The following is a 22,014-nucleotide window of genomic DNA, read 5'->3' as shown; positions in this document are numbered from 1 at the left end:
CGTGGGCAAAGACACTACAATGAGCGTTAAATTGGAAAATAAATAAATAATATCTTTACTTAGATTTTTAAGGCTTGATTTTATATATTTCATTTATTGATATTTTTTAAGGGGCTAAATATTAAAAAATGTATGATATTTTCAGTGTTTTAAGATGTAATCCTTACCTTTTTCTTCTCAAAAGTGCCCATAATAAATTAGTCATTTTTTATTTATTTTAGAGTGAACACCCTATTAAATATGAATAAATATTAAATATAGAAAGATAATATTAATTTAAAGATAAATAACTTTTATTGAGGGTGAGATTTTGTTAAAAATGCTTTATATTTTTTAATAGAGAGACTATCTTTTATTTTATCATACATCTTTTATTAAGTCTAGTTTACTTTAGGATTAAGAGATATTTTTGCTCTTTAACTATTCGTTCATGAGCATCTCACATCATAAATTTTTATATGGTGTAATTTTTCCTTTAACATTTAAAAATAATGTCTTAATCAACCTAACACTAAAAAAGTTAACTTTAGTTATTAATTAATTTAAAAAATTGCAAAAAATGACCCCAAATTAATATTTATTAAATCCCCAAATTACATGTAAGTAACAAGATTCAAATATTATTTTTTACCTCACGTAAAAGGCCAAAATATAATTTTGATCTATCATTATTTTAGAGATTTAATTGATATTAATTTTTTTTAAAGTACTTATTTACAATTTTATGAACTTTTTTATGTAATTTTTTTGATTAACTAACAATAAGTTAATCTTTTTAATAATAAAGTAATCAGTATACTATTCTCAAATGTTGTAAGAGACTTGCATACCCAAAAAAAAAGGTTAAAAGACAAAAATAAACTTTAATTTTTTAATTTAACATGTATAACTTGTCATATTTATTGAAATGAACTAATTAACTCTCGCTAAGCTGAGAGTTAAAAAGCATGTTTGTTGATATTGAAAAGGAGTGGCACCCGTGGGAGGGGAGCCTCTTCATTTTTTACCCCTCATTTGTTTTCTATTTTCTCAATCTTCATCATTTAAATCATTTTATTAAATAATTTTTTTAATTACAGAATTCAGGAAGGGTGAGAATTGGGAAAATGGAGAGAAAAAGACAAGGGAAAAAAAGGGGAGACGACTAGATATGACAAAATGACAGGTTCGGTGCTGCCATTTTGCTTCAAATTGAAAAAGTATACTTTGTCAATAGTCTATTGTCTATCGTGTCCTTCATCAAAGAAAAAAAAGAAAAAAAGGCTCTAGTCTGATTAGATTGAGGACCAATAGTGATACTGATGTAACGAAGTAGAGTTATCTTGAAGGAAAACAAATAGGTAAGAGGATAAGATAACCCGATCTCTCTGCTTCCCTAGCTAGCAGAAAAGGGAAGCCAAGGTGAAATGGGAAGTTCCTCCTGCACCAGAAACGAAACACTTGAGATGTTCCAAGTGGGACCTTGCGAGAACGCTTACCAAATGGGTTTCTTGATTGGCCAGAGATTCTGCCAACAGATAAGGAATAGGGTCGCTAATGATCTCATTCTTCAAAATCAGCTCCTGCCCTTTGCTCAAACCCCTCACTCACACTCTCTTCTTCAATCTCTCTTCCATAATAATCGGTCCAAATTCCCGAGTTACTGGGACGAGCTTCTGGGAACTGCACAAGGAAGCGGTGTTCCTTTTCTTCATGTAAGTTTCACCTTCCTGTCTTTAGCTTCCGGCTCTAGCAAATGCCACTCTGACTCACAATCTGTTTTACTTCAGATACTACTCATTAACTTCAGGAAGGAGATTCTGGCTTTTGTTCCGAAAGGAGCTGATAAAAGTTCAGATGTGGATCCCACCGATGACTGCTCCGATGTTCTTGTCGTCAGCGAAACTGTGGCCATTGCAGCCCACAATGAGGACGCCAATGTTTCATTACTCGGCCATACGTAAGCTTAGCTACATGCTGCTCATCGATAGCTTCGAAATGTGAATGGAACGGCTTTACTTTACTCACTAGCAAGTTTTCCCTGTGGACTCGCAGCTACTTGATCAGAGGAATCCTGCCAAATGGAATATTCTTTGTAGCTTGCACATATGCTGGAGAGCTTCCAAGCTGTGCCTTTGGGTTCAATAGCCATGGACTGGTAAAAATTTTCATGCAGTAAGATTAAATTTACCAAATTAGGATCTGACTTCTCATTAATGATATTTCTATACCTGAATCAAGCCATAAATAGAGCGTAACTTGATAGATGTTCCTCAGGTATTCACACTGAATTCAGTACCTCCGATGGAAGATGAGGTCGTGGTTGGTGGCATTGGCCGCAACTTTGTTTCTCGGGACATTCTTGAAGCTACAAGCATAGATGATGCAATGAATGTTAGAAATGTTGCTTCTTTCTCTCGTTATAAATTCTTGATATTTGATGAAATCGATGTTTTCATACTGTCCCCTTGTTTCATCAGAGAATCCGGTCATCAGATGTTTCGGTGGGGCATAGTTATAACCTGATTGAAGTAAGCACGCGTAGGATTCTAAACGTTGAAACTGCATCTAGGAAGCGGGTTTCAGTCCATGAAGTTGGCAAAACACCATTCTTCCATGCAAACATGTATCTTCATCTGCAAATCAATCAGGCAAGTGAAATAAAAAATCCTGTTCTCCATCTTTGTACATGCCACACCAAGTATCTATAAATTTTACACTCAGCCGTGTATCACCGCAAGCGACATGTCTCAATGCTTCGGCTATAATTCTTATTCAAAGAAGTTTAAGATACTGGTACATGCTGATTAAACCTAAAAGCCCATAAAGAGATGAATCCACTAAACGTCAAGCTTTACTTTGAAGGTACAAGATGAGAACTCAATCAGCAGACAGCAGCGAGCAGCTGTCCTAGCAAAAAAATCAAAGGAGGACTTCTTGTCACTTCTTGGAGACACAGAGGACAGAAAATACCCCATCTACATGACAGGTAAGAAGGAGATATCTTATATTTCTATTCTTCAATCTTCCCTTGATTGGTATCCTTTTGCCCTACTCTCAGGTCCATTACTTCACACGCTCTGTACTGCCGTCATAGATTTGGACGAACAAACACTATCAATACTTTCAGGGAATCCGAGGAAAGGAAATGTTTCACATGTATTCTCCATCTCCCAAACGAGCTCAAACTGATAACGAGCTACTTTTATGGGTTCATATCATCTTGAGCCATGAAGATGTCGTAAAAATGTACAAGAGTGGGGTGAATTGGTCCAAGTTTAGGAATAATATCACTAAATATATTGAAAGTGAAGGAGAGAAGCTTTACATGCGTATTTATCCTAATTCAGTTTTAACTACTTGAAGTTATATCTAGCCTTCAAATCACACTTGAGACTTTCTTCACTTTATCAAAATTACTTCGAGCTCTTCATTGTCTTAGTCAATATTTTCAAAATCAAATTGGATATTGAATTGGAAAGGTCAATGATTCACAATTTACATGGTTGAATCTGTGAGGTAATAATTAAATAAAAATAATATTATATATATATAATAAATACAAGAAAAGAATTTATAGTATGTTAATAAAATAATATAATATAACTGTACATTAATAATATTATAAATTATAATTTTATAACTTATCAAATATAGATGAATCTTGATTAAATTAAATATGAGTTGACTCAAAAATATATAATTATCAACATTTTTATAAAAAAATAGTCTCAAATCATATTTTGTACATGTCAATTATTCAAAAATAAAGTTAGATTTTTGTACAATTTAATTTTTATTTTTTAAAATTTTTAAGTTTTTTTAATATTATGTTTAAAACCGTTCCCCCCCCTTTTTTTTAAAACCACTTTGGTTTCTTGTTCAATAATGGCTCAACTTCGATATAATCTGGCTCCATCATGAAATTGATTTTTTGATCCAATTGAACTGTTAGCGGTTACAGCTGACAGTTTGAATGTTCAATTTGATTTGATTTTTAAATCATTGGTCTCAATATAAACCAAACTTCAAGTTTGAATTACTCCCCATTGTAAAGATAATATGATAACCCACTTAAGTTTCCATAACTTAAGTCCTCTATTTCAAGTATGAAAATTTGAGATAATTAGAGTATGTTCAAGAATGAACAACTCTTATCACAAACTCTCTCTAACAATCAGTGAAACTCAAATAATAAATATGATTATAGAGGGTAGGTAAGAAATTGAATGTTTAAGATTGTTCAATAACTCTTTTATATTTATCTTTATAAATGTGCCTATTTATAATTGAAGATGATTAATAACCCGTTAGACATATTTCACAAGCCGTTAGATTCTTCATCTAAGTTTATCTACAAATAAGGCAATTGCACAGTGCTTTAAAGAAAAGTTGAGTACTCACAGTAAGTAAGAAAACAACGGTTATATTCATTTAGTATTCTGACAAAATGTAGGTAAGTTAATATTAGTAGCGTTAAATGCAATATTGATACAAAGAAAAGTGTAAGAATTGATAAATGTTTAATCCCATCTAAGATTGTGCTTGTAAGACTTCTAGATAGGCAAACAAGTTAATCACAACACTTAATATGAGAAAGGAATAAGAAACAAGTGAGACTTGAAGCTCACAGTTTTGGAACGCAAATCAGAGCACAAATCTTTATATTTGTATTGGTATAAACATTTATTGTACTGGTATAAGCAAGAATATTCTAAGTGCTAAAGTTAATGTATGGGTATAAATGAATTACATCGGAATAGCTTTTTATAAAAGACAATGATCAGAAATACACTATACCAAAATAAATGAAGTCTGTATTCCAATAAGAGAGGTTTGTACCCGAACAGGCATGTGTACCGGAATAACGGACAATATGGGTATAATGTGAAATATAAGGAAACAAGTGCCACTATATTGGTATGAGTTAAGTTTTAAGGGAACAAAGACCACTGTATCAATATAAAGAGTGTTAGTATTAGTATAAATGATAATACAAGTAATAGGGAGATAGTATTAATATAAATGAATTTCTAAGGAAACAAGGGAACACTATATCGGCATAAACAAGAAGTATAGGTATAAAAATCCCTCCAGGAGTTTTATACAATAGAGAATGTTCAGTGTCTCGGAAGCAAGCTCACAACTATGAGAAACAACTGAACAACTTCTTAGATAACAAGGTATGAAACAAAATAAGCTCAAAAAAGGTTTTGAAAAAAAATCAAATACTCAATTTAAAGAAAATCTTATAGAAACAGAGGTTAGAATTTTAGGAGATTTACACTTACATCGGTACAAGCAAAATCATAAGGGTATAAGGACGTAAAAGAATGAGAAATCACAGTTTAACGCATAAGTCTAATTACCCTTTAAATTCCTTAATTGCCATAACATTTCTCTATTAAACAAAATCTTCTCTATTTTATAATAATTAAAACTAAGGTTGAACATATATTAGCTTTTTATATGTTAAACGAATCATTAACGTTCCATTGGTATCGTATTTTAAAGGACTGTTTAGTTCAGCTCCTAATATGCCATTAATTTAGTAACTGTATTGTTGATAACAGCCCCCTTAAATTATAAAAGCTACGAGTACCTCATCTACACGACGCGTGTGCTGTCGTGAAACGCGATTAGCATATTGCCTCGTCTTACAATACTTGAAACCACGTATAGCTATGAAAATAGTAAACATATATTGAGCTAACACGCAAGACATGACAAGTCAAGCCTAAACTTCTCCCTACCAAAATTATCAATCAGTCAATTGCCGAATAGGAGAGGGATAGCCATCCAGAAAACACTACGTATACAAGAACAATATCCGTGGCTTCTGGAGACGAGTACATTTCAAATGAAGAGTTTTGGGCCTATGTGGAACATAGATGATAGTATTTTATAGAACCTCAACTCAATTCTTCTGATCGTTTCTATTGTACATTTTATAATATCGAAGTTAGTGAACAAATACATTCCCTATCCATCGGTTGATGAGTACATTTGTGTCATGTTGGTCTCAATTATCAAAATGGATTTATCGGTTTGCCGCAGATTAGATTTGCTTCGAATCAATTTCAGGAAGGAAAAAAACACCAAGTTTCAAGTTGCATTTCAGATACAGTAGATTGCACATTTTTCCTTGTTCTTTAAAGTTGATCTGATTCTTCCAGCTATCTGACAACATCTATACTAGTATATTGACTAAATCCACGACACAAAGTTACAGATACAGTATGAACACAGCAAAACTCTCGAGCTGAAAGGAAGAGGCAGAGGTGAATTAAGTAATACCCAAAAGATTATAAATTTATCAGCGAACTCAGAACTTACCAGAACTCTCCAACTCAATTCCTCATGCAATCACAATTCACATTGCTTTAAAGGGGAACCCCCTTCAAGGCTTTCAAACGCGACCGTTGTCCCTTGGACCTTGCTTCAAGAAGCTTCGCTTTCAATGTATTCTCCTTTAAACCTGGAGGCACTTTCGAAGACTCGGTGATTTCAGCGCTTTGCGATGGAAGTCTTGCCATCCACTGCCGCACAGGACTTGCTTGATTCCTCCATCCAGCGTTACTGCAGGAAGCCTCCCCACAACTAACCTCAGCATGAATGTCTCCCCCGTCTGATGCCAAAAGTTGGCTTCTGATGAGATTGTCGATAATGTGATTTTTACTGGAGCTTTGCAATTCAAGGGGGCTATTCTTTCTGTCAAAGTTGTTACTTTCTTCCCTTGCTTCGCTCTGTTCAAAATTCTCAGCTATACTTCCTTCAACTGCCCTTGTATCTGTAGTCTTCTCATGTTCTGCTTCCGCATCAATTGATTGAGATTTCTTGTTAGAGTTACTTGACATGGCCCAAGCCATCTGTTCTTCAAGCTTTACTTGCAAGCTTGAAGAACTATGATTTTTTATCCTTTCACGACTTACTGGCTTTTTCCTTGTTTGCTTGGCTTTTATTGTCTCATCAACGGTAGGGTCTACAATTTCGTCTTCATGCACTGCAGATCCCCTGTTTCTGGGCTTGTTCAACTCAAAACAGTTTGAATCGCTGCCCACAGAATCATCATCGCCCACCTCTTGTGGTGGTGCACTCACAGCATCATGCAGGGGTACAGATTCCAGTGAATTCCTGCGATCTCTTGCTACCAGATTTTCTGTACTCCTGTTATTGTGTTTAGCTTTAAGGAAGGTCTCTATTTCAAGGCTTAATTTATCCACAATTGACTTCTTGTCCGCAAAACCAGTCTGGGCTGCATCTAATTGCATCTGCATCCGTTCATCTAGCCATGATTCAGATATGTGGAGAATTAAATTATCGCGATCAGCCCTTTCAGCCCAATCCTTGTCAGATTTCTGTTTTAGAGCATGCACTTCTTGTTCATATTCTTTGATTCCTCTAGAAAACTCATCACAGAGGTCCTCCAATAACGCCCTTGTTTTTCTCTCTCTTTCCAACTCTTTCAGAGCATTAGTAAGAGAGGACTTCACCTCAGACAGCTCTCGAGCTAACTTCCTGTGCAGGCTCTCTGACCGTTTTCTCAGTTTTCTTTCATCCTCCAGTTCATCTCTCACAGATTGAACAGCAGCATGTAGTCGATCCTGTTCCTTGCTCTTTCTAACCAGTTTATCTTCCGCAATTTGCTTCATCAGTCCATCAATCTCATGTCGATCTGCTTGCCGATCTCGATGCAACTCTTTGATTCTGAGACGTGCATGATCCAGCTCAGTTTTAAGAGCTTTTATAAGAGAAACATTAGATGCATGCTGCTCTTCCAAGCTCCAGATTCTGTTTAACACTTTAAGGAGTTCGGTGGATGTTTTGAGACTATAATGTTGCTCCCCAACCCTTCCCTTAAATTCTAGGGAGCTCGTAGGAGTAACTGCAGGATTATAAGGCGCCATCTGCAAGAAAAATGGCAGCAACAAAATGCAATATTTATTGCAGTAAAAAATCAACCATCATCATCAAGTTATGAAAGCATGTTCAGTGTGGATTTTTAAATGTTAAAAAGCATGTTATTCTATAAGCAAAAACTGGACAAAATGCACTCACCGATATCAAAATAAAATCTTTAACAAGTTTCCTCATTGATTTAAAGCAGATACGTGGTACCATTATCATTAAAAAAAAAAAAGGTCAAAAGTCACAGAATTTACTGACACGTGTCACGTTTATTTATAATTTATAATTCAACAAAACAATATTAGAGGAGATTGTGGTAAACATCCTGAATCCTTATCAGTATTTTACACGGCAGTTTTACTTTTAACAATCAGTCCGTCAGCATTATAGAAGAACACTTAAAGGAAAGTTAACGAATGCTTACCTCCATGGAACTGCCATAACTTGCCGGAGATATGGGCTGCAATGCGTGATTATTTCTTTCAATTGCTCGGTGATGTTGCATCAGAGATGCTGCAACATGCCTCCTCAAACTGCTCGCACTAGCTGGCTGATGGGAAAACATCGAAACATCAGTTGAAGAATAACTTTACAGGTATTTGCATTTTTGAATGGTTGAAACGGTCAATGCAGTGCAAGCTCAATTCCGTACGCAAGATTCCGTAAGCTCAATGCAGTTAGACACTTCTGAGTAGTAACGATACTAGGTCAAGATTTTCAGTAATTACAGCCAAGTAATCATCAGTTGATCTTCAAGAAAGACTGGCTACTTCCTTGATAAACATTTTTTATGTCGAAATAATGCAATGTATCAGCCTTTAGTGTTAACTACAACATTATACTTGACTAAGAAATTCCCCACCAATTTAAGGATTTGAGACTTGACTAGATCAGCTAACAGGAAAAAAAACACTAAACAGCATTAAATTCCAAGACAAAAATCGGCTCAGTTTCGAGGCCAATCTCAATGAATATAATATTAGCGGACAGGGAAAACCTTGCCATGCCTTGAACAGGCAAATACTTGAGGAAACAACACTTCAGCATCAATCAAAAAGAAAAATATGTCCCAAAAAAGTCCATGGAGATTTAAAAAAGAATCCGAAATCAGGGAGATGCATGAAATCAATATACAGATTTATCCACTGGCAACTGGGGTCCAAGACAAGGTCGGAGCATGTAGGAAGAGACTAGACCAATCCGGTCCAAAACAACAGAAACAAAAATCAGAGATAAGTGTATAAACCCAGAAAATGAAAATAAAGGAATCAAGGAGAGAGAAGGCGTGCCTGATCAGGGGAACTGGGAGAAGCATCAGGCAACAAGGAGGAGGAAAGGTGAGGAGGGTTGTCCTTGTGGAGATGATAGTGGTGATGGCGGCGAAGTCTGGGATCAGACGAGGCGCCATTGTTGGAAGGGCGATGCATAGGGAAGTAGTGGTGGAACTCCCAGAGAGCAGCGGCAAGCTTTCTGGCGGTGACGGGGGGAGGCAGAGGCTGGAGATGGAGACGGAGACGGTGATCCTTAATGATGGTATCGTGCGAAAACCAAAGTCTCCAAGAGAGCACTGGAGTAGCAGGGCCCGCTCTTTTCCCTGCTAATACCCCTCTCCTCAACTTTTCCCCTAAATTGTCCTCCTTTTCCGCTTCCGCTTCCCTACCTTTTTCCGCCTTTTTCATCTCTCTCTCTTCCAGTCACACACTTTCTATATTTTTCAAGTTCATTAACTCACTCTCACTCTCACTCTCTCTCTCTCTCTTATCATCAGCTTGTGTTTTCGATTTCTTTTTTTCTTTTTTTCTCTTTTCCTCTTTCCCTGTGGCCTGTGGGTGAGTGAAATGAAATTTCCGGTGCTGCGAGCGTATCCTATGAATTTTCACTGTTTTCTTTTGCTCGTCTCGTCCGAGTCCTTGATCGCCGTGGCCATGGCTTCACGACAACAGCTTTGATCGCCTCTCTGTCTCGCACTAACTGTGTTAGTGTGTTTCCAAGTTTTATCCCCAAAATATCATATGCTATTCACCAAAAATTATTGCGTTTAATTTTATTAAAGTTACTTTAATAAATTACGCTAAACCTTTTTTTTTTATATTTTAAATATTTTTATGCATAGGATCAAATCAAATACTTCCCTCCACAGCCCAAAAAAATATTTTTAATTAAATTTTATACCACAATAAAATAATTTTTTATTTTTAAACTAATTCAATATTTTTATATTTATTTTTATTTAAGATAGTATTTTATTTTTAAAAAAATATAAAGTGATTTGTTCAATAAAAATATTTTAAAAAAAAATAATATTTTATAATTAAAAATATATTATATTTTTAAATATTTACCTCTTAAAAAATGTCTTAAATTTTTAATTGAGGGAATATTTCTTTTTGTACAAGAAAAGTTATCTTTTTCTATTATATAAGAGTCTACTTTTATTTATAATGTCAATTTTAAGATTATAAGTTGGGCATATTCGTCGCATTAAATTTTAGGAAAATTGCAATCTTTAATGATCCGTAAATAGTACATATTAAAATAATTTGTATATACTGATTGATTCCTACTGATAATAAGGATAGTTGAATAACCGAAAATTTAAAAAGCATACTCCTTTATTTAAAAATATAAAGTATTTTTAGTTAAATTTTATTTTTAATAAAATAATTATTTATTTTTTAATTAACTCTATCTTTTTATATTCACTTTTATTAAATACCCTACAATAAATATAAAGTCATTATCAATAGAGACACTTTTTTAAAAAATAAGACAATGATTAGACCTCAAAAAATTAAAAATATCTTATATTTTTAAACATTTAACTTTTTAAAATATATTTTATATTTTTGAATGGAGGATTAGTAATGAAGATTATGTAAATTCTCCAAAAGAGCATTTCTACATAATATAAAAAGAATACAAATTGGGGCTTTAAGTTGGTAGAAAAAATCAGGCAATACTGCGATCCAGAGTATGCTCCTATCCACTGATTAAATAAATAACTATCAGAAACGAAATAATCCTTTAATTTTTTTTAAGTCCCTTTTTGTTTTGCACATAAAAAAAGAAGAAGAATAGGAACAAAAAAATACAAAAAGAATAGAATACAATTAAAAAAAAGAGGGATCCCTTTAGGTTCTTTCTTATATCCATATTTATGGATATACAATTTATGTCATAATTCATAAACTAGTGTCTAATTTTTTTACGTAATCGAAAACGACGGGTTATTGAAAATTCTAAAGAAGTATTTTATTGAATTAAAGAATTCAATTATTACTCAATAAATTCAAATTATTAAGGGATGATATCAATTCAGAAGTACCTTTTTGTATTTATTACTATAACAGATAGAATTTAATTGGTCTGATTTAAGACCGTCCAATAAATTTAAATCCTATCTATCCTAAAAATATATCAAGATAAATAACCGGATTCATAGCATGGTATAAGTTTTATTTATAGTTAAAAGGCTGTGTTCGCATCAATTTTATAAAAAGATATCTTATTTTTGAAGTAAAGATTGTTTTTTTTATAAAAAAATAAAAATAAAAATAGGCCTAGTAGGGTTGGGGTAGGAGGCAGGGAATCGAATTTGGTAATTGTGAGCAGCAGCATGGTAAAGATAGGTAGCGTGCCTGCCTATCTTTCTTTGCTTCTTCCTACACTCTGCACGTTCCCATTCTTGCATTTGTAGTTTTGGACTACTAATTTAATTTTTATGCTGATTCTTTTTTCTTTTTTCTTTTTTCTTTTTAAATATTTTATAACCCATTCATTAATTTATAACACATGGCTAGAGCTGAAAATAATAGTTGAACCTGAAGTATCGGGCCTAAAGGCTCTATTTAAATTAGGGTTTAAACTTTAAAAATGAATTTTTTTAAAAATAATCGGGCTTGAGGGTTTGGCCTTGATAAACTATGTAAAAAAGGGCTCGAACTCGGGTAGCCCTTCAAGTCCTGTTATATTATTATTATTATTATTATTATTATTATTATTATTATTATTATTTTCTTTGGTAGAACACATGTTTGAAGCCAATGATCTACTAAATTAGGGTTCAAACTTTAAAAATGAATTTTTTTTAAAATAATCGGGCTTGAGGGTTTGGCCTTGATAAACCATGTAAAAAAGGGCTCGAACTCGGGTAGCCCTTCAAGTCCTGTTATATTATTATTATTATTATTATTATTATTATTTTGATAGAACACATGTTTGAAGCCAATGATCTACTTACCTGATCCTCCACACATTATATTATTATTAATTTTAATTTATTCTAAAATTAATTTAATATAATTTATAAATATCAGTGTATAGTATAAAATTCCTGATATTTTTTATTTTTCTATAATTATTATGTTTGTGTATTATAAAAAATAAATTATTTTTTAATCAAGATTTAAATTTTATTACTAGATTTTTAAATGTATGTTGTTTAATTTTTAAAAAATTATAAAAAAATTATTTTTTTTAATTTTAAAATATTTTAATTAATGTATAATGTTTAATTTTATTTTTATTTTTTTTAAAAAAGGACTTGCAAGCCTGGGCTTGAGAAATGAGGTTCAAAATAGAGAATCAAGTTTTAAGGCTCAGGTCCTTAAGGGCTAAGCTTTTAAAAGTAGAATCTGTCGGTATTCCCAACTCTATAAATAGCAAACAATGGGGGAAAAAAATCAGAAGGAAGAACATATGGCAGACAATGAAAGAGATCCAAATAATTGGAACCCATTAATGAGAGAAGGCCCATTAGGATGAGGGTGCCAGTGGGCCGAGGGCGGGTCTCGGTCCTTATTCTTTTGGATTAAGCCCATTTTTAACTTTGGTTTCGGCAACACACGAGGATAAACGGGGATAAAGATGGACAGGGCCCAGTGGGATCCAACGAGCTCTCGAGCAACAAATGCAACAGAAATTCTTTTCTCTATTTTCTCCTTCAATTCACAGCCGTTTAAGAACAAAAGATCAGGTTCTGATCTGCGCAGATGCAAAAGACATTGGAAAAATTATATTAAAATTTTACAAAAATAAATTAATTACTGTAAAGTTTATTGATGATTGAACTAAACTACATTAAATGAATTTTACAATAATTAATTTTTTTATGAGGGATCTAATTGTAATTTTTTCAAAAACATTTTTAGAAGAGATGTTCTCAATTAGATCCAACAATATTCAAATCTCACTCAGTCAAGTAATTATCTATTAAAAAAATAATCTTCTTTATCTTATTTGTTCTTGATTGGAGGCTTTTATTTTCCTTTGCCGAAAGCAATTTTTTTTTCTTTTGTGGAATTTCTCTTCCGTAAAAACAGCCTGCATTGATTTGTTGACGCTGATGTCTAAAAACTTATTTTAATCTTGTAATTCTGTTTATAATTTTATCGTAATGGTGAGATATATATATATATATATATATTACAAAACACGTGCTGCCTTCTGGTCTTGTATTTTAATTATTTATTGCGTTTTACTCCCAAAGGAAAATTGTGATGAAGTTTGCTTTGACTAATTTGATAGCGAATATCTTATTGCCAGTTTGCGACTTCTCTAACAGGTGTCCATTCATATTTTGGTTAAAAAGAAAGGTCTAAAATGATATGCATCTTATTTGTTGAACGAGAGAGTTTAGTTTCGTTTTGAGTTTTTCTTAGTTGTTGTTTCCTGATTTCAGAAAAACAAAAAAAGTCCACGCTTTGAATATTTATTTTGACACGTCGATGTCAAATTACGATTATCAAATTACCATACATGACATTGAAACGTCCAGTTCATGATAAACAATATATATTTGAGTGATCAATATGAACATGAAACTCTGAATTGTGATAGAAGACAGGAATAATACCTCCAGTCCATAATATAAATATTTTCTAGTAATTAATGGCGATTTAAAATATAAATAATTTAGCATATATAAATTTTTTTCACTTTACCCCTTATATTTATAAACCAAAATTATTGTGTAAAGTCATCTCTTACTTATCATGAAATGTTTTGATAATCAAAATTAAGAATAAAAAAAGTCATATATATTTTTATGAAAATAAGGATTTTATAGATATGTAGATTTAAAAAAAAACTGTTTATATTTTGAATCGGAGAGAGGGAATAATATTCAATTCTTTGACTAGATATTGGATAATACAATCTTCTAACTGATTAAATCTTAATTCTTAAACGTAGAAATATTGTAAGTGCATGCAATTTAAAGAGCTTGTGTGAAATTAAGATTTAATCACAATTAATTATAATATATCACAGGTAAGGCAGATAGTTTATCCATGTTTAAATGACTTATCTGTAATTGTATTTTTCAAAAAAAAAATCATGACTAGACAATGCATGAAAAAAATTCTGATTTTTTTTTTTTTTTTGGTTGCTGCTAACATTGAGTCCCGTATAGGGTCTTGGCTCGGGGGTGTCATTTTTTACATCATTTTAATTAACAATCCACTTGATATATAGTCCAATTATTGTTCAATACTTTAAAATGATGTTTGGTTGGAGGGGAGTTGACTTTACAACTTTTCATTTGGTATTTATGCTTCATGGGTGGTTTAGGAAAAAAGAAAAATAAACCTTATAATCTGCTTGTTCTGATTAATTATGCATGGCCACGATTTGAAGTTTAATTGTTTTAAATTGAGTAAAATGCAATGACCTCTCTTTTGTTTTGCTTAAATTATAAATATTTTTCTTCTATTTTAAGAAGTTACAATTTAGTTTAATTGCAACATAGTTAAGAATATTTCTTTAAAGCATCTAAAATATTTAATTTTTTAGCTATAATATTGTCAAAAAAATTTTACCCTTATAATTTAATTGTACACTCTCTTTCTCCCTATTTTTAAAATTTAAATAGTTACGTCAATATTTAGATAAATAATTTTCAATTTTGTGTTAAATTAATAAAATTAAAACAATATAACTTATATTGAGCAATTTATTATATTAAATATTATTATTTCATTAATTTTTAACAACTGCATCTTAAAATATTATTTTTGCCTGGCCAAAAAAAAAAGTATTTTTGCCCATTTATGTATTGAAATTTTAGAAAATGTTACTAAATAAATATATTCATATAGCCAAAAAAATTAAAATATAAATAAAAAAGTAAAAAAATGCATTAATTCTTTTGTTAATTTGAGTGATTTTTAAATAACATTTATGTTTAAAAAATGGGTATTTTAGTTCAAGAAATATAACTTAACTATCAACTAATGATTGGATAGATAGAAATGAAATCTTAAAAAGAGAGAATATTTTGTGTTCTTGTAACTATTTATATTAAGAAAAGTTCCTATAGGTTTCAAAAATAAAAAATATTTATAATTAAAATAAAATAAAGGGAAAATCAGAGTATTTTAATCTTTTAAATTAAATCACACCCATAAAATTACGGTACTTTATAAATTGTGATAAGAATCAAAATATTAAATACAATTTATTTTCTACTTGTCTTAGAGAACAACATGCCGCAACTATGTATCAGAAACCATTAATCTAGGCATTGATTAGTACTCACTCCAATCTTGTATGTAAGTAATTCTTAGTGAAATATTTTTTCAATACGTCCCAGTTGACGTAGGAAATGACTTATTATAAATGTTTTTCAAGTATTTCAAGTTATCAAATGAAATAGATATCAATCAACGATGAAACTAGAAATATATATAAATTAGTTAAGATAGTTTCATCAACGGATGGAATATTATTGATGCAAAGAACCTAGAACATGATTCATAGGATAACACTGCTAAGAAAAGTGATGTGATATTAATAAGGGAACTCCACGTTGATTAGTTGGTTACTTGATTAGTTAATTATTCCTTCCTGCCTTTATTATAAGGTGTTTTCAGCTATTTCACCAAAACTATGAAAATAATGATTAACTCATTAAATGTCTTAATATTAAAACAAACTCAACTTTACACCTAAAATAGGAAGAGAATGTACGATATACGTGAACCATAACATTAAATTTATAACAAGGATAAAATTAAAAAATAATACTAAATAATTTTTCATGTATTTTATATCAAAGGCTAATTTTTTTAAAAAATAAATGTCTCATGATCCGAACTTAAAAGAGTATTTGTTTAACAGAAAATAACGAATGAGCTGCCAAGCTGGCATAAACTACCGACGTCATTATTGATTGGTTCGTTGGCTAAAAACAAAAGTTTTTTTTTTAAAAAAAAAAAATCGTGGTTGGGGGTTGAAGTACCTTGCTTGACGCTTTGGATTTCTATACGAAAATATTAAATGTACCAATAATTAAGCGCAAAGTCCACGGGATAATAATTAGCAGTTATATATATGCAAAGTCAAGCATCTATATCCTCATTCTCCGAGGCTTGAATTTTAGATTCTGGTACCGGCGCCGGTATATTTTTTTTTTTACATGAAATAGGCTTTTTTTATCAATATATAAACTAAATGAATGTTATCACTTAGAATAATAAAAAACCAAGGAAAAGGATAGACGCTGGAAGTTAACTCCAATTGAAATGCAACATCATGTGCTCCATCATAATTCCACGATGATGTTTGGAAGAATCATTCAACATTAACTGATTCACATGTAAACATGTGTCCCTTGATGACCGAGCCCTTTTATTTTTTGAATTATTTAAAATCAAGCAACAAGATAAGAGATGAGAAAAATAATTACAATTGAGTGACTTAGCTATGCGTGGAATCATTATCGTGATCAGTATTCAATATGTTAACGATAATGAGATTGTGGATTTGTTAAGGTTTTTTTTTTTTGGTCAAACAAAATCAATTTTATTAATAAAAAGAAAAGAATTGCAAATACTAATAGCCAAAGCCAAAACAAGCACTTAAAAAAAAAAAAAAAACCTAACATACAGCCTGACAAACAAACTCACCCAAAAAAAAAAAAAACAGAAACAAACAAACAGAAAGCAACAATTAACCAATCCCTTTCTTGTTCTTGATACAAGAATCGGAAAATAAAGAATCCTGCGGTAATTTCAGATCAAAAAACAAAGAGGAAGCTAAATGGGATGCAGGCACCATCATCCAATCAACATGGTACATCCCCTTTTTAGCAAATATTGCAAGAGAATCAACAGTTTTATTACTTCACGTGCAACAAGAGAAAAATTGAAATCAATAAGGTCCTTTTTCAAGTCTAGCAGCTCTTGCACAACCTCTACACTTTGCCAGTCACAACCGGAAGTAGAATTCCTGCTAAGCGAATCAAATAGACATTTACAATCTAATTCAAGACAAACATGATACCTAATGAATTTCTAGTGTAGATAAAATGCTTCCTTTAATGCAAAACATCTTGCCATAAAAAAGAGTATTTGTTGCCATTCTCTTGCAAGCACCCCTATAAAAACATCATTATTGTCTTTGCAGATAATCTCGAAACCAACAAGGCAATTTCGATGCTGGCCATAGCAAATGACTCAGTGTATGGATTTTCAATGTTTTCAAATTATTTCCAAATGTCTTAATACAATATTACCATCATGTGTTTCTGCAATAATTCTTTAAACTATTATTACTTTAGAATGTTTATTATTTGGATAATTCTTATTTTTATTAAGGTAGTTTTGGTTATGTAATTGGGATAATAAGGATGATACTACATAACATATTTTTCTTCATATTAAAGTTAGAACATCATAACTAATATTTTTTATGTTCATATGCATATTCAAGAAATATACATTTCTTAGTTTTAAAGGCTAATGTACCGTCATTAACATGTAAATACATAGGACACCTTAAAATTTTTAAAGTAGAATAATTAACAGGGATACCTAACCAAAATTTTCTTAGAACCTAAAACCAAGTAATGTATATGGTGAATGATTAAATAATAACATGCAACGAATGTAGTTTTAGCCTATAAACCTAATTGATGTTATAACCCAACATTAGAGAATATACACCATGCTCTTTTAAGTAGATTTATGTTAATATGTTCTCTAACACTATTTTGCTTGGGCTTCCCTACAAGTGTCTTATATCCAGCAATGTTATTATTAGTACAAAACTCATTAAAATTATTTTCATAGAACTTTAACTTGTTGTCTGTTTTTAACTTTTTAAACATTCTTCCTATTTTTTTCTCAACTAAAATTTTTTACTTTTGGAAATAAAATTTTTTTTTAATTCCTGAGAAAATAAACTCAAACTTTGCAATAATCATTAATAATAGTCATCTTTTATCATTTCTCTAACTTCTCTATAATTTTTAATTATTTTATCCTGTTTATTTTCACTTATTATTTGTGTAATTCGTAGCAAGTGATATTAGAGCCTGGTTTCATCCATAAACCCATTATCACGTACATGTTTGAAGTCTAAAATGGAATTGGCTCTAGTTATAACAGGGACTTGCATGCACCATACCATTTGAAGCCTAAAAAGTGGGCTAGCCCTAAAAAAAAACTTGGTATTTAAGGCTTCTTTGATATAAGAAGTTTGTGTACCTACACTTGAGAGGAAGATTGTTAAATTGTTCAAGTATAAGTTGACAATAAATAGATATATATATATATATATATATCTTACTACACAAAAATAAAGGAGGCTATGCAAGATGTAATTTAGCTCTAAGCCTCTAGATCCTTCTCTTTGCCACTAATCGAAGTGTTACATGAAAATATTAATTACGAGATGAAATAAACATCTCAATAACCAAGGAATCCAAACTTTTAACATATACATGCATAGATATTAAGGCATGTAAAGCAATAACTAGAAACATTAGATCAAAATAAAACATTTAAATATGCATGATCAATTAATTTTTCTTTTTATCTCTTTTGACTGAATCCATGGACTACAATCCATAAGAAGACTAGCCTATGTGACTGGATAAACTCAAGCTCTCCAATGTTAAAAAGGTAACTTGGCTAAAGATTACCGCTTTATAACTTAGATCATGGATTCTCTTGTTAATCAAATTCCCGCAGGGTGTCATGATTATTGCTGATAGAGTGGGTATTATCGACTAAGCCGGAACCATATTAGACTCTCGTCAAAGTTGGTGCCACAGTTATCTAATACCAAAAGCTATCCAAATATTGTCCGTGCCACATGAACTTATAATATAATCAATCCCCTAACTAGGTGAACTCCCACCCATTTCAATTCTCAATTGTGCCATAATGTGTTATAATTTTAATTATGCACCATAATGCAATTTCACATGTCAAGAAATCACAACTTATAATCAACATGCTCAATTTTATCTACATATACATACTTCACAAGTTATATTCAAATAGTTATCAACCATTCTCCTAATTTACAATGAAGCATATATCTTACTTGTTTTTCCCACGTTATTCAACAAGTTAACTCATACTCACCTTATACATTTTCTAAAAACACTAAAATTGCATCTACATATGTAACATACATGGCATAATTTTTATAACACCACAAATACTTAAAACATGCATGTGAAGGAATTTAAATTCTTGGTTACATTCACCCCCTGAGTCACTCAAAAAGAACACCCATGAATTTAATCTAATTGTAAGCTCCCAAACATTACAAGAGCCCAAGAGAGTTTAGTCTACCATGAGACAATTTAAAAATATCAATACAATACTAATTTCACCACTTTCCTTACTATTCATTTTTATTCAAAAATTTTAAATTTTAATTTATTAGATAATCGTATTATCTAATAGTTTTAGTAGCTTCATTAGACCCTAATAAGCTTAACTAAACCCTTTAACCACTCATATAATCCTCACATTGCCTATTTTCAACCTAGAATTTGCTTAAATCAACAAAAATTCAGATAAAATACCCAAATAATTCATACCTACTATTCTAGCAATAAAAATATACTCCCAACAACTCTATTTCATCCTTTTAAGACAGCAAAAACTTTCCTCACAATTAAAATAATCAGAAATTTGAAATTACAGGAAATATTAATTTTTTTCACTGTCAAGGACTTGAAAATGAAGTACAGAAATAAATTTTAAAAAATATTTAAAAAATTTATCTAATCTTTAAAAAATTTAAATCACACTAAAAATATCTTATAATATACCCTAACCTTTAAAACCTCCTTCTCTCATCGCAGTCGCAGTCGCAAGACTCGCAACTGGCTCGACGTTTTCGCACCAGGGCTCCGAAAAAATGAATTGTGGGAGAAGAGGGTGTTGCCAACATAAATGGGCACGCGGCCCATTTAAATCTGATTCCCCCCCCCCCCCCCCCCCGCCCCCGCTTTTCTTTTCTTTTTTCTTTTTAAAAAAACTACCTCTTGTGAAAATGGGGAAAAAAAAAAACCACCTCTTGTCTTTCTTTCTTTTTATTTCAATATCTATTTTATTTTTATTTTTTTACCTACTCTTCTAAAATTGATAGAATTGAGCTAAATTTGTATATTTTTGTTCAAATAAATTTTTATTAAAATTATGATATTTATAATATACTAAGTTAGAAAAATATCTTTAATAATTTAATTTAATTTCACTTAACCTTCTTTATTTATTTAAAAAAATTTGACTTAAAATAAAGTCCACATAATTTAACTCCAAAATAATCTTGATTAATGCTTAATTTATTTTAATATATTAGTTTATATTTTTAGGATGCTACAATATGCACATTATTATCTAGATTTGATTTTAAATTACACCAGTGAAGTGTTATAAAAAAAATAAAATGTCATTTATATTTTCAAGAAGTACATTAATAAAAAATTGAAACAAAAAATTATTTTTTTATATTTTTAATATGTAAGGGTGAGAAGTAATAACTTATCACGTATCAATTATATGATTCAATGCATTCTGTGCACGGAGATTAAAAACTAGTTGTGTGTGTGTGTTTGGGGTTTAATATTAGTTTGGAGTTATATGAGCGAAAAAATATCATATTATTAGTTTAAGACGAGTGGCATTAATTTTTGGTGATATAAATTATAAATAGGCTCAAATGTATAAAAAATTCTTAAATTTTGAAACAATTGTATACGGTTCCCTTCACCTTTTAATAGTTAAAATTAATTTTCCTAACTTTTAATTTTTTTCAAAGCCCCTACCATTAATTAAATGTTATTTTATTAATATAATTATTGACATGTTATGTTAATGCAATACGCATGGTACATGACATGAAAAAAATATTTTTATTATTTTTAACACAATTTAAGAGGGTAAGATTGTCATTTTTACTTTTAACACACGTGATAATGTTCTCATTTTTTTAGTCGAGCAACACTGTTCTTATTGTTCACAAGTAATATAATTAAAATAAATTATAATTGTATTATTATTTATCAATTAAAATAATATTTTATATTAAATAAATGAAAAAAATATCTAAAAGATATAATTTATAAGAGTTATATAAATTTCGTTATCTGCTTTGTTTAATTTTTTTCATATTCTTATTTGTTTGTAGTTGTTATTTTCTCTTTTGAATAAAATTTTCAGTATTTATTCAAATAATATGTCACGGGTATATTTTAAATGGATGGTGCGTGGCTTTAGAAACAAGACTTATAGTTTTGCAAATGGAATGTTACAAGTGGCATGTACCGATTTTGTTAAAAACAACTTGTAAAATATCATAATTTTCTTATATTAAATGATAAAATTTTTAATAAAATTCTTATTAATGACAACTTTTAGATATATTTTTCCATTTGTTTAATATAATAGGTTATTTTAATTAATAAAGAATAATGATATTATAATTTTTCTCTTAAATTATGTTACCTACGGATAGTGAAAACAATGTTGTTTAACTAAATGAGAGTATCATCAGGTATGTTAAGAATAAAAATAAAAATCTTTTTCCTCCTTTATTTGTCTTCAAAAATAATAAAAATATTTTTTTACATCATGTGCCACATGTATTGCATTAATTTAACATGACAATAATTATATTAATAAAATAACAGTTAATTAATTAAAAGGGTTTTAAAAAACAAATTAAAAGTTGGAGGGTTAATTTTAAGCATTTAAAAGTGAGAAAAATCATATATAATTGTTTACAAAATTTAAAAAGATTTTAGCTTTATAAATGATGAACGAGAGAATAATTCTGTTAGAGAGAGAGAGAGAGAGAGAGAGAATAAGGATTAAATGTCATAGT

General features: G+C 30.6%; 2 protein-coding genes across 3 annotated transcripts; one reads left to right on the top strand and one right to left on the bottom strand.

The window, feature by feature from the left end:
• Window positions 1-1,320: 1,320 nt before the first annotated feature.
• LOC129323195 (uncharacterized) lies at window positions 1,321-3,412 on the top strand. The gene is made up of 7 exons (XM_054969795.1): window positions 1,321-1,694; window positions 1,770-1,939; window positions 2,035-2,137; window positions 2,257-2,373; window positions 2,460-2,630; window positions 2,845-2,968; window positions 3,041-3,412. Exons 1-7 carry the CDS (start codon window positions 1,407-1,409, stop codon window positions 3,169-3,171), a joined length of 1,104 nt encoding a protein of 367 aa, XP_054825770.1. The 5' UTR covers window positions 1,321-1,406; the 3' UTR covers window positions 3,172-3,412.
• A 2,645-nt stretch (window positions 3,413-6,057) lies between these two features.
• LOC129284425 (uncharacterized protein At5g41620-like) lies at window positions 6,058-9,855 on the bottom strand. Of its 2 annotated transcripts, XM_054919906.1 has the most exons (4): window positions 9,177-9,855; window positions 8,312-8,437; window positions 6,316-7,886; window positions 6,058-6,241 (listed from the first exon to the last, which is right to left on the bottom strand). In XM_054919906.1, the coding sequence occupies exons 1-3, from the start codon at window positions 9,564-9,566 to the stop codon at window positions 6,363-6,365; spliced, it is 2,040 nt and encodes a 679-aa protein (XP_054775881.1). In that variant the 5' UTR covers window positions 9,567-9,855; the 3' UTR covers window positions 6,058-6,241; window positions 6,316-6,362. The 2 variants fall into 2 exon arrangements, with proteins under 2 accessions (XP_054775881.1, XP_054775880.1); XM_054919905.1 differs by having other exon boundaries at window positions 6,058-7,886; window positions 9,177-9,854.
• Between the last annotated feature and the right edge of the window lie 12,159 nt (window positions 9,856-22,014).

Source organism: Prosopis cineraria, unplaced genomic scaffold (genome assembly GCF_029017545.1).
Source record: "Prosopis cineraria cultivar Desert tree isolate PC_DT_omini unplaced genomic scaffold, ASM2901754v1 PC10, whole genome shotgun sequence".
Taxonomy (NCBI): domain Eukaryota; kingdom Viridiplantae; phylum Streptophyta; class Magnoliopsida; order Fabales; family Fabaceae; genus Prosopis; species Prosopis cineraria.
The sequence above is the reverse complement of the archived record's forward strand: the minus strand, read 5'-3'. Positions and strand labels throughout refer to the sequence as shown.